The sequence below is a fragment of the Podarcis raffonei genome, chromosome 5, assembly GCF_027172205.1.
Source record: "Podarcis raffonei isolate rPodRaf1 chromosome 5, rPodRaf1.pri, whole genome shotgun sequence".
NCBI classification, from domain to species: Eukaryota; Metazoa; Chordata; class Lepidosauria; order Squamata; family Lacertidae; genus Podarcis; species Podarcis raffonei.
The window spans coordinates 5,262,845-5,276,847 of NC_070606.1; the positions used below are offsets into that span (position 1 = coordinate 5,262,845).

The 14,003-nt window shown below is 41.8% G+C and overlaps 1 protein-coding gene across 1 annotated transcript in view; it reads right to left on the reverse strand.

Moving 5' to 3' along the window:
- The window catches only part of PCLO (piccolo presynaptic cytomatrix protein), a 204,764-nt gene that overhangs the window by 53,930 nt on the left and 136,831 nt on the right, over positions 1 to 14,003 (reverse strand). The window contains exons 10-12 of the mRNA XM_053387679.1: positions 4,091 to 4,199; positions 3,171 to 3,238; positions 1,262 to 1,473 (exon numbers count right to left, since the gene is read on the reverse strand). Of these exons, the coding sequence (XP_053243654.1) occupies positions 1,262 to 1,473; positions 3,171 to 3,238; positions 4,091 to 4,199 (389 nt within the window). The remainder of the gene's footprint in view (positions 1 to 1,261; positions 1,474 to 3,170; positions 3,239 to 4,090; positions 4,200 to 14,003) is intronic.

Below are 14,003 nucleotides of genomic sequence, written 5' to 3' on the forward strand. Positions count from 1 at the left end.
TCAGCACTGTACAGGTTTTTTAGTTATACCACGGAAACCCAAATTTTGCATGCCAAGAACTCTGACCTAAGCAACCAAGCGTTCCAATATTTGTCACCAAAACTCTTGCCTAATTTCTGCTGGTAAATATCATCAAATGTTTTTCCTTTAGATAAGCACAACTCAAGTGGAAAAGAGCAACTAATTACTCTCAAAGGACATTTAAAATTAGACAACATGATTATCCATCAAATGATAAAAGAATAAGCAGGCTAGCACGGGGTGTGGTCAGTATATTGCACCAAAAGGTCAACTCCTTTCTGTGCTGTGTAATTTGCTTTCTTTTGTTCAGTTCTTTAGACATTGAAGCTTTGTCAAAGTAATCTTACAGGACTCGCCAGAGGTGGCTGTCATTACCATGATGGCAAGCTTCTCTGCTAAGAACTGTTTTGTTGTTGTTGTAGAACTAAAGTAAAGGTAACTTAACCTGGATGGTTAAGTTCAGTCAAAGGTGACTATGGGGTGCAGCGCTCATCTTGCTTCAGGCCAAGGGGGCCAGTGTTTGTCCACAGACAGCTTTCTGGGTCACGTGGCCACCATGACTAAACCGCTTCTGGTGCAAGGAGGACCTTGACGAGTGCCAAAGCGCACGGAAACATTGTTTACCTTCCCACCACAGTGGTAACTATTTATCTACTTGCACTGGTGTGATTTTGAACTGCTAGGCTGTAGAACTATGGTAAGAGAACAGAATTTTAAAGCAAGAGGAAATCTAAACGAAGCCACACCCAAGAGTTTTCTGCAGCAGACACAGGAATGCATCAAATGTCACTGAAGGCCCTCTTCATCTACTTGAAGTACAATCAATAGGAAACACAACCCTCAGAAAGTTTTTGAGTACTTCAATGCCATCGTGAACTCTGAATAAATTTGGTGGGTCAAAGTGACAGCCCTGTTGTGATACTCAAAATTGAAATCACAAGGAAACCCCAAACAGGCCCTATTAGTGATGCCTCATTATCAGTGAGAAGAGATGCTAGCTCACTCAAAGCATTACACGGGTCTTAACTGAACATATCAAAATGCCTCCCTTGCCATTCCAGACTGCCAGTGCCCCCGAACTGCTCAGAACACAGCCAGAGTGAAGCAGCCCCAGTACCCCTGTTGCTAACATGGGAACACTGGAATCTCTTCTTTAAGCTTCTTATGGTCTCGATATGAAAATGCATATGTCCACCCTCTGCATTCATACACAAAAAAGCCAAAACAAATGGATTCCTACCTTGCTACTGTGCCGTTTCTTGCTGACCGAAGGAGAACCAGGCTGACCAGGGCTAGGAACAGAACTCGAGTTGGCTGACGTAGTCCCAGAATGAGCATGGGAGCTCTTTTCCATTGCGGAGGAGGCCATCAAGGGAGCCTGTTGCAGGGAAACCTTTTGCAGCTCTGCAGCCAGTTGCTTTGGGTCCACCCCGGGCGACTTTGTTTTATCCACTGCAAGCAAATGTTTTCGTATTCATTTCTGCAACTCTCCCAGCTTGGGATGGAAGAATGGCAATTCATGCTAGTAACTTCCCCCGTTATTAGAGCACAAAGGGGAAAGAAAACAGCTAACCAAGTAACAAAACCTTGGACAATAAACCAAATTGTGAAACTTTATAATCTCAGCCAGCTTTTCAACTAAGTCAGCATGTGTATGTGTTGTGGAGGGAACTTACTCAACTCTCCTGAACCTTTAGCTTTTCAAAATGTAAGTCTCTAGTTCTTTGACTCATTCTGTATATGAAAACGGGAAAACGGTATTGGACTTCAGTGTTTCGTAAGAATTAGACCTGCTCCTGTCTGCGAGCCAATGGGTGCAAAGGCACCGGGGTAACGGACAAAGTACTTTTGCATTTTTAAAATCACAGTTAAGTTTTATTTTGTAAGACTGGGTCAAAAGAAGTGCAATAAATAACAGCCAATAAAAATGTATTTAGAAAATAGGGGGGAAAAGATTTCTTAAAGAACTGCAGGGAGAATTCGGCTTGTGCACCAGGCTTGCCTTCCTTCTTCATTATGCATTCTCCTGCGCCTTTTGAAAAGCCAGTCCTAAGTGTTGGATATGTCTCATGGGGCTACAGCTGTGGGCAGTGAAATCAGCACATCTCCTTTGTGAATGTGGAAGCTCCCTTATGCTGAGTCAGATAACTGGTCCATCTAGCTCAGACCTGTCAACACTCTTGTCATTGGCTGTGGCTTCCCAGACCTATCAGGAGACACCAGAGATGAATGCAGGAACTCTGTACATTAACAGGATCATTTGGATTAGTATTCTTATTACTGGTTTATTATTCAACAAATGCATTTAAAACAAGAATAAAACCATATGAAGTAGACTTGTGGAAAAGAGAGCATGTGCTCCACCACTGTATTGTGGACTTTCCATGCTTATCGGGGCTCTTTAGAGTCAAAGCATTACACAACTGTAATAGACTGAATAATCTCAAGCAGTTTACTGATAGCAAAGCGTTTGCTAGTTCATACTGACATGTGATGCCCTTTCCCGCTTCCTCACCCGCCCCCTGGACCATTCAGCACAAGCATTTTAGCTATGGATCTGCAAATCAGTTTCTTTCCTTTAAACCTGAGGATATTTGCATTCATTACAATAAGAAGCATAACCTCCAAAGGGCTAGAAGGTCTTTAGCCCATTTTTTTGGTGTGATTTCTTGTGGGACATAATGATGACCAACTGTATGTGGGTCCCTTACTCCCCCACCCCCAATTCTCTATATTAAGCTCAAATCCTCGAATTGAAGACCGTCAGTTCTGATGTTTGCTCTAAAACCATTTGTTTGCCCATGTATCAAATGTATCAAAGGTTTAGTGAAATGAAATGGAAAAATATCAACACAGCCAATTTCAATTATCCAAAGAGCAATTTGTCATATCACTCCCAAACCAGAGCTGAAAAAAGTTTTAAAAGTCGGTGCTGGTTGTGCCATCTTCGTATCAGCATCAGCAAACAAATAGTCCATTCTCTGCATATTTGACCAAACTTGTCATCCACTGAGAAGAAATGGGACATATTTGCTTCCATTTTTTGCTGCATATTCAAAGGTACTTGACCGTGTGTTCTAAATGTACCAGAATCACAATTTGTGGCCTGTGTCACTGAAAAGCAAATTGTTTTTATTGTTTTTACTTACCAGTCTTTCCTGGCTCAAGCAAATCCAGATGTTGTGGATTCTCGGCATCTGACATCATGTTGAGATCCCTAAAGGAAGCCATAAGAAGCCTGAGACAAAAGGAACCCTTGGCCCACCCTCACTGCGGTATTAGAGTAGATAAATGAGACATGGATTATGGCAGAAAGCAGCTCCCAAGCATGACCCCTTTTTTGGCCGATATGTGTTTGTGACGCTATTCAAGTCGAAGAGCTGAGAAAAATGGCAGTTCTGTGGTGGGTTTTTAAATGGAATAAATGCAGGTTTACACTGAAATACAACCACTTTGCACGACGTTCAGATGAGCTAGATGTATCATTTGTTTACCTAACATTGTCACAACACTTTCACTCACAATGAGCTTTGAAACCAGCTATGTTTCATCCCAACAGCGGTCCTGGGCATTATTCCTCCTTTCTTGCAACTCATTAGGCCTGAATCATAGCAACTTACTATGATGGTACTGAAATTTGAATGCAGAATCCCCTTGTTCTAATGCAGCACAAGCTCCCACTGTGCTTCCAGCAAAGGATTATTTCTTTTCACCCTTACATTTAATCACTCACCCAAACTCATTTTGATTAACCTTTTCCAATCACAGAGAGAAATTCAACACACAGCCCCCCAGAAGACATCAAAGGGAATAAACTGACCTGTTAACATCCATGGGAACTTGGCCATATATTTCAACAGGCTGTGGATGGTACCTGAAAGTCTATATTTACTCTTCAGTTTATATTAAGGAACAAAGAAATTCTCCTCTAATATGTGCACCAAGCTTCTTTCCTTTTTAGATATAAACGGTGCACAAAGTGTTTCACGGGTTCCACCTTAACAATTGTGAATAGAAAAGCCATGAAAAGCCAAAAATAATGGAAACAGAAAGATGAGGAAAAACTCACAGTCTTACACATATTTCTGCTTCCCCACTCTGCTGACTGATGATACTCTGAACTTCTTCATATGTTTTGGCCGTCAAGGGAATGCCATTCCATTCTAGGACCTGCATCCCTACGGGGGCAGAACAGGGAGAAACACAGTTATGCCACGGTCTGGATTATAGCCAGTATCTTGAACATATATAAAGCGAAAGGCCCAAATAGCAGTTCAGTGTAAGTCAGTTTCAATGGGTCTTTGAAACTCAACAAAACTTCAAAGCCTTTCCACTGCACACTGATAAAAGAACAGAAAGCAAAACCCAAGACCAACATGTCAAATTACCTGTGTAGGTTAACATAGAATGATCCAATGGGAAAAACGTTTGTACCTGAACAAACAAATTGAACGGGAAAGGGAGGAGGAGAGAGGAAACTGGGAGATGGAAGCTGGCATTCTTTAAGCTGCATTCTTGACATGCCCTCCTTGGGAAGAACTCATTGAATGTAGAAAATTAGAATGTCATGGATAAAAAGAATAATCAGCTTAGCCTTCTCCTCAGTATGTTTAAAGGATTACAGCTAGATAATGAATGTGACAGACCCTCCAAGTGTCCCTATATTCCAGGGACATCCCTGATTTAGAGAAGCTGTCCCGGTTTCTGATTTGATCCCGGAATGTCCCGCTTTTCCTTAGGATGTCCCTATTTTCATTGGAGAAATGTTGGAGGGTATGGAGTTATCCAAACCCTGAGCCATCTGAAGGCAACCCCGTATAGGGAAGATTTTTTTTAAAAAATGTTTGATGTTTTATTATGTTTTTATATATGTTGGAAGCTGCCCAGAGTGGCTGGGGCAACCCAGTAAGATGTGTGGGGCTTAAATAGTAAAATTATCTTTATAATAATAATAATTTATTATTTATACCCCACCCACCTGGCTGGGCCTCCCCAGCCACTCTGAGCGGCTTCCAACAAAATATTAAAATACAGTAATGCATCAAACATTAAAAGCTTCCCTAAACAGGGCTGCCTTCAGATGTCTTCTAAAAGTCTGGTAGTTGTTGTTCTCTTTGACATCTGGTGGGAGGGTGTTCCACAGGGCAGGAATGGGATGTCTCTATTTTCATCATAGAAATGTTGGAGAGTATGATGTGAACTGCTTTGAATACTTGAAAGTGCTATACACATTTATATCATTAGTCTTTGAAAAACTGCACTAAGGAATTGGGCTGCCTTATCTTATGCTTTGGACTTTGCCACAATGATTGGCCACCTCTGCCCAATTTCTGTATTACAGAGTTGGAAGTATCAGGCCATTTTGTTTTGGAAGGCATTTTCAGGAGCAAACCTCACCAAGACTATTTTTTATAACTAAATAAGACAATTTGCTTGGCTTTAGAAACACATCAGAAACTATGGTTTTAATAGAGAACTATGCCTGCTTGAACAGTTATTTACCAGCATGAGTCAAAGAATAGAAGCCTTGAGGCTACAAATGTAAAATGTCCTTTACAGGCCAATTTATATAGGAATAATAATCCTACAGTTGCAGTTTATCTCATGGGGCTTGTGCGGGAGAACTTTCCTGGTGAACTGTTCCTTAACTAGCTAATCAAAGTCAACATGCAAAGCAACACTCCACTGCATTTACACAGCACAAAAGTGACATTCCCTTGATCTGGTTCCACTTACATGGACAAAACAGAATCACTTAATGGATCCCATGTTTATTTTGAGACCTGTGCACATGATAAATGAGAGAACAAAAATAAAATTATGTGATAAATTCTTAATAAGAAAATAAATGGAAAAAGCAGAATATTGTTTGAGGAAGACACAGGGAAAGCAAATTTGTGTACAAAATAAATTTAAAAATGAACTAATGAAAATGTTTGGCTGATATTCCCATATCTCCAACATACTGGGTTTTTAGGGTAATAAATTAAGTCAAATATTTAACACCACTCACACAGCAATGAACTTACAAAAAACAAAAAAGAGTGGCTAGGTGCGGAGTTAATAAAGTACATGGAGATACAGAGGTGTCTTTTATAACTGAGCCTGTGATTTCCTAAAATTAATTCTCTTAAAAGTCTTACTCAGATTTATAATATTGCTGAAGGCTGGAGACAATCGCTGCCATGTTTATATACTGATTTACAAGAGTTGATATACTTGGGGTATGCAGGAGAAACCCAGAATAGCTATTTTAGCCAGATAGAAAGGCCCCTCTCCACTTCTCTCATCACTACCATCTGAAATGGTGTCACTAGGAATTTAAGATAGCAAGTCAGGGCGTGGACCTGTCAAACACATGGTGTCCCACTGAAATCAATGGACTTAAAAGGGTTTAACTTTGTCAGGCGTGTGCCTCATGTGTGTTTCTTTGCCCCAGGTTTTCTTTAGCTCTGGAGCTTTTTGATAGTTTAAAATAAACCAATGGAAGTCAACGTGTTAATGTTATTTTTGGCTACTTCTTGAGCATGAATCACGCAGGAGCTCATTATTGCTGCAGACACCTTAACTTCCTCTCTAATTCATCATTTGTGTCCGCGGCGAACATTTTCCATTATTGCAACAATTAATGTACTTGTTAAGATGGACAATCTGTTCCCTGTAATAAAAATTGCCTGCTTGGATCAGACACTGCCTCGTGGACATTTTGTGCGGCATCAGGCTGAAAGAATTGGAAAATTAGACAGCTGGGGGGAAGGATTCAAAGGTAACAGCCCCCATTAGGACTGCATACCCCCAAAGGTTCCTAATAGAAGGCTACAGTGGGCCTTGGCACTGGGGACACGAGCAAACAAGACCCAGAAGGAGAGCTGTTACCCAATTAAAGAAATCTTGGTCTAGTCATCGTTTTGTGTTTTAATCAACTGGTTCATTAAATCTGCATGCATTAGCATTGCAATAAAAACAGTAGGAATGTAGGAAGCTGCCTAACACTAGGTCTAGTATTAGTATCATTCATCCAGCCCGGCATTGTCTCTATGGACTGGCAGCGGTTTTCCAGGTCCTTGGGTCAAAATCTTCTGCACCACCTGCTTCCTCATCCTTTCAACTGGAAGTGTCAGGAACCGGACAAAAGCTCCCTGAGGTGCACATGGACAGAGACGGAGCCCAAACCAAGAAATGAGAAGGAGATACCATTGTGAATCTTCAGGTTTGCAGAAGTACAATGTAAATCACAGAGCACTGAATGGCAGTTGGGAGAAAATCATTCAACCTTTGGAAGGGGTCCAATGCGAGCTCCTTATAGCTTGCGGAAAGTGTGGGAAACTGATTCCACAAACTGCTTCTCTATCCGCACCTCTTGCTATGCACATGTTTGTATGCATTAAGTTACCTATAGGTCCTCCTGAGCCTAGTTTCAGATCATAATATGCAAACATATCACGCAATAGAGATTCAATGCCCTTTGCAAACTTCAATGTGAAGCCAAGTGCAGATCATAATTTTCATCTGTGCCCCCCAATGGAGCATTTACTTCTTACATATTTGTTCATCAAAACTTTCAGAGGTTTTAAATTGAGCGATACTTACGTACGTGCTCAGATTGCACATCCAGTTACTTATAAAACAGCAACACACACATATGCAATAATAATGTAGAGCTACACGGAAATACAAGCCAACGCATGAAGAACCACAACAAACATGGGGTAACTAGTGGAAATCAAGGGACAGATCACAATCATCTCTAATTCCATGGACATGTTATTGATGTTTAGTTTGCAAACTGAACCTTTATATCATCAAAGCATGACAAGCTGCTCACTAGCAATCTAGGCCACTTTTCTACCCTTAAATGCTTTTTTCACACTTCCTTTCACACACTATACTGATGTTATTTAAAGCAGAGTCAACAAAATTCAGCATTTACAGTCAGCATTCTCAGTTTTGTACCAAAACCAAACCATAGCCACAGCAGGTTTTTAGTTAAGTAAGGAACTGATAAACACATATGAAAACAAAATGTGAATCACTGTAAGCAAATCAGTTTTTCAATTGCCTGCCATAATATGGGAAAAGAAAAGACCAGACCAGAAGATCCTTGGCCTTCAAAAGATTACATTTCCCAGGGCTTCCTGGGAAGAGGGACTAAATATGAAACCTATTTAGGTTTGGGGATGTGAATGTGCCCAGTCAGGGGTCAATAAGCTGCCCCTGAGAAGCTTATAAAAAGGGTGCAATGGATAAATTCATCAGATATTTGTTTCCACAGCATGTGATAATCCAGGGGTGGGGAACCTTTCTGGATTTTTTATCTTCCCCCAGCCCCAAGGGCATACTTTGACAGATGGGCAGGACCACTCACCTGTCAGTCATCTGACAATGCCTGGTGATTGCTTTCATCTATCCAGAATTAACCTTTAGGGTCTTTCCCATGCCACTGGAATAACTGAGGCTGCATAGCACTGACATTTTGAACTTCTTGACTGGTAGAAATCAAGGGCCACTGAGAATACTCATCTCAGATCTAATGAACATCTCCTTAGGAAAAAGTTGTAGTATTTTAATCAGGAGCCTCATAAATCCAGAGTTCTCTGTAGCTGTTTCAACATCTATTTTATTCAAGTGGCAACCTGCTGTTCCTTGGGCATATCACCATAAAGCTCTCTGCAGAAATAATTTTGTTGTTCCTTGGAGTACTTCTGAGTTATCATCAGAATATAAAATTAATTATTATTCTCTTGGGGAATCTCTGTCACCACTCCAATTCATTTCCCCCTTTTAAAAAACTTTAAGCATCGCCTGCCTACCATTATAAGGGGGGGAAAGTAAGTCATTTATTTTAAAATTGCACAAGACAACTAATATCAGGCCCTATTTAAAGAAGATGAGACTCTGGTATTTGACATAGATGTCTTGAATCAATAGGAAAATGCAAAGCAGTTGTTGATTTATGAAAAAATTGACAGTGTTGAGGCAGCTGATGCAAAAGATTGCTGTTCTTGTCTTTTGGGTAATGGCAGTTTATTTTCCTCAGATTCTCTTTGCCCAGCCCACCCTCCCACTAAAACTTTCCCATCTTTCAGAATAAGTGCCTAGGATGCTTTCTCCTTTATTTTCACAGAAGCTATGGTCCGGTTCAATGATAAAAAAGGTTCTGCTCATCCCCATTAGGGCAGCTATAAGATGTTACAGGATTTGAAATGAAAGAGTGGGGATTGTGGGAGAACCAACATGCTCAAGTCTGATTAATGCATGAAGAGGTTAATGCCATAGAGTAAGCTGTCCTGCCAGGCTTAGCTAGGTCACTACCCCTCACCTTGAGAGGAAGGTAACCAAGACTTTTGTTGATTCTCTGTCTACCTGAGAAGCTCAGTGTGCAAAGAGGTCTGAGCTGGTTGTTCCAAGTTCTGACCACATGACTTTAACAAGCCTCTTTTGAGTTCCAACATCTGAGGAGCATTCACCACTGTAGCTAAGCCAAGTTTTAGTGCCTGCACAACTTTTTCTGAATGCTGTATCAAAAAGCACATGAACTTGACCTTTGGAGAGAGTAAAGTAAACCATTTTTAACATACCAAATGTGTGGTTTTTTTTCTATGCTAAGGGAAGAGGGAAGTTTTGGAACTGAAAACGAAGTCAGTTTTAGATAATAACACATCTCAATCATCCGGTGAGTTGTTATACTTAGAAAATATGATGCAGCTTTCCCACAAACGTCTTGATTTATTTCCTCCGTCGGCTTCAGATATACTTTATCTAATTCTGTGGAACTAATTTTCCTTACCAAAACCGCAGCAGAGATAACAATAGGATCCATAATAGGGAACAGCTGAAGGCATTAAATAAAAATTCGCTTTTAATCTGGAATTTAACATATTTGTTAATACATTGATTTACATAAGCTGTTAATTTCATAGTATTCTTTAATGGCTTTTTATAACAGAAAAGTTCCCATTTTCTAGTTCCATCTGTCGAGTACTACCCTTTTAGAAAGAGAAGAATTATTGCATCAGAACAGGCATGACTCTTCATCCTCTACAACAAAACTTTTATATGCTCCCAAGAAGAATGCAGGGAGATCTCAAGCCCCATTAATATCCATAGACTTAAGTGCCTTTAAATAACCTTTGAGATGTAAAATATGGATAAAATGGATTGAGAAAGACTCCAGAAATAACGAAGAATAACTCATTCACAAGTTCCAGTCCATCAGAGGAGGACAGAAGCATACTACCCAACAGTCCCGCTTTGAGTGGGACATCCCGGATTCACAAAAGTCACCCTGTTTGAAATCCCGGATGCCCCCCTTTTGCCGCCTTGCCTCCTTCTCTTCCTCCACCATGGCCTACTGCCCCACCGCTGCACTCCCAGAAACGGGTGCAGCATATCTGTAAGGGGTGCAGAGACTGGGGTGGGGGGGGCAAGGAAGAACACAGAGATTGGGTGGGAACACAGAGATTGGGTGCAGGGGGAGTGTCCCGCAATGCCTTCCTAAAATGGGCAGTATGTAGAAGTCCTGGGCCCTATTCAGGGTCTTCACACACAGCACAGCTGGCTTGCTGTTATTGCGTGGCAAGACCCTCAAGCCGACCCCCCATTAGGATAAATAAATTCACACAGACACGCATATTTCATTTAAGTTTTTTGGGCAAAAATTTGGCCACAACTTTATTGATTACAGGAATGAGAGCGGTATTGGCTTAGGCAAGACTATATCTGACTCCTGCCCCCTTTGCAGGAAGTCAAAGGGGGAACCCGCCTGCATCTCCCCTGGTGTTCCCAGAGGCCTGGCATGGCCCTCACCCTTCAAGCAGATTTTGGACAGGAACCAGGCCCCAGATCCCTTTAACAGAATACCCTTGAAACTGGAGGGGCAGGCGATGGCCGGCCTCCCCTCCCCCATTCACCATAAGCCAATGCCTAACCGCCAAACCTTACAAAGTTGTGACGGTTGCTAAAAGGTAGGCAAAAACCAAGTGGCCCCTGCCAATTTGCCAAATGGAAAATAATTCCAACCAGGCCCCCGACTCAAGCTGGGCAACCAACCAAAGTCCAAAGCAAGGCCAAAGGATCTAAATTAAAGGGAGGGTGGGCGGGTGTTCAGCAGGGCGAAGCAAGAGCCTGGCACATGTGACATGGCTGCTTTTATACTTTCCCCCACTATCACCCTTTGACATGATTGGGCAATAGCCCTGGGTGATTGTGGTGCCACCCCGGCGTGAGGGCGATAGCTCCACCCATGCCAGGGTGAGGGGAACCAGGTTGAGAGCCTGCCCACAACCAGGACCATCTATTAAGATGATCCCATTTGTAAAAAGTGAATTACACAAAAGAGGTGCCCCCAAAACTATGAAGCCCAGGTTCTCATATTTCCTAACCGTAGCACTGTAAAGCTTTGTCGGCTTCTCACAGACATTCCTCACTTAAGACTTTGGAAGTGAGAAACATTGGTTCAGCCATTCAACTTGGAGCTGCCACCTTTTAAACAGAGCAGTTAGGGACAGGCCCGCCATTCACCACAACAGTGGCATGAAATGATTATTTGGACGCAGTGAAATCTTGTACATAAACAAGTCCCACTGCGACAAACGGGCTTTACTCCCATGCACGTGTAAAATGTGCAAAAGATTGCAGCGCCAGCCTCATAAATATCATTTATTTAATTATGGAAGAGGAAGTTGGAACACAGGTCCCTAAATGCCTCTTTTTCACTGTACATAAACATATTCCGTTGCAGTGTCAGGAATTTTCCTCTTTGGCAAGGTTGATGCTGCTGCTGATCACACTAAAGCAGTAGTATTGATCATTTTAGGCTGTCAAAAAGGCAAAGCTATAATTTCTGATTCATCATTCATGTGAAATTATTTGTTCCCCATTAGGATTCCATTTGTTATGAGGAATAAGTCACATAACAGCCTGCCTATGTGTTTTCCTTACCATGGACAGAAGCCCCAAAAGATGAAAAATCCCTAAAATCATGGCCTGTTGTGGCTGCTTAGTCTGCTGCTCTCCATTCTTATGCTAGTTCATCTTTAAACAAAAGAGCCCTCCAAACAGAGGGCTGCGTCATACAGAGGACTATTATCTAACAGCCCTTCAAAGGGAGGACTGTCATCTAAAACATAGGACACATTGTCTGCAAGACAGAGGGCTTGTCCACACCTACCTTTCCTCTGCTCTTTCCAGGCACTTCAAAGCTCCATGTCTGAGTGCCCTTTTTGTTGCTTTGGAGCGTTCCCTGTGAAAATCTGCTCTTCAAAGCTCAATCGGAGCAAATGGAATTCTGTGGGAAACCTGAATTGATGTTTGTTCTGATTGAGCCCCAAAGAGTGGGCTTTCGCAGGAAAGCTCTGGGGCAATATATAAATAAGCAAAGAAAGCAAAAACCTGCTTGGACACAGAGCTTTTAAGTGTGGACCTGAGCCTTGAAAGAGTAGGACAAAAGGTAAGTGTAGATGAGCCCAGACTGGATATGAAAAGTTGCTTCTCTCCCCTCTTCTTGGAAACTCTGGAGAGAATAGGCCAGGTCCAGGTGTGCCCAGTTTAACACAACTCCTCCTGTTTTCTGGACATCTGTTAGAGAGGAGGAAAGGGTTATCAAAGAACCAAAGAATTGTAGAGTTGGAAGGGACCCCGAGGGTTGTCTAGTCTAACCCCCTGCAACGCAGGATTTCTAAATCTAAATATAACCATCATATTGTCTTTCTTAATATGAGAATAAATACTACTTTACTAGAATGTTAATACTGCACCCCTTAACAGCTGTATCAATTAATTAAAACTTGCAGCTGAATACAAGAGCAGTTTTCAGACTCCTTCTGGGGGGATTTTAGAGCGAGAGAATGTTTTCCCTGTGACTATAATGCAATCTGCTTTGGGGCTGGAGACTTAGTTGGATAACCATCAGATTCTTCTGGGAGTCATATTCATGCCTGCACTTCAGAGATATTTCGACGGGTGGCTCTTCCCTGGTTGTACACAGAGAAGGAGAGCAGGGAAAGTGAGCAAAGGCAGCTCTATAAATCACTAAGACAAATACTGGGAGATTAGAGCAGAGCTAATTCCTCCCTGTCCCATTCTAGTACAGTCATAAATTAAGCCAGCCAAATGACAAAATGAAAACTGAGGGTGAGAGAAAGGATATGGTGCAAATAATAAACCGGCTAAAATTTTGCCAGATACTCATCTGAAGAATATGCGACCCACTGAGCAAAATGCAACCTGCCAGTTGCGTATTGTGGCTTGCCAAGCTGACCCTCACATAGAGGGCTGCCCTATGTGGCTGATGGGGCTGAGGCAGAGATCAGGGGCTACCAAACACATGGCTACCATATGAAACTCCATCACTTTTCAGTCTTGCTGGGAAAATCAAACAACTACGCAGCTCATTTTGTGACTGTTAACCAGTAATTGCTGGGAAATTCATCTCTGGAACACCAAGGCATAACATTACAAAACTGCACACACAGCTAGATTTCTCACCTAGTAATATATTTTGATGTATGCAGTCAGTGATCAATATGAGCCAGGGCTCACTTTTTTAAAATGTATTTTTATTAAAGATTTCTTGGTTTACAAAAGTATGTGCAATGCCTCTTTTTTCAAGTTACATTTTCTGCAGATCAGTTTCATTTCTTGAGACGTTAGTGTTACTTTAGGAAGAAAAGGGGGAAAGAGGTGGAGGGGGCCATGGTGGGTGGGGTCGGAGTCATGTGGCAATGTTTCTATTTTACTTGATGTATGTGTGGGGTTTTGTGTCAGTGTTGCTTGTGCAGGTTCTCTTTGCAGTTCACTTGTGTTCCTTTAGTGGTGAGAGAGGTTGGGGTTGGCCTAGGGTGTGGTTGTTCGTTTGTGATTGGCTGTGGTGAACTTTGATTTCATGTTTGAGTAGGGTTGGCAGATGTTTTGGATCAGGTTAGCCATATTGATTCGTATGCTGTTGGTGGATTCTTGTCACTGTCTTGTTGGGCTGTGTATGT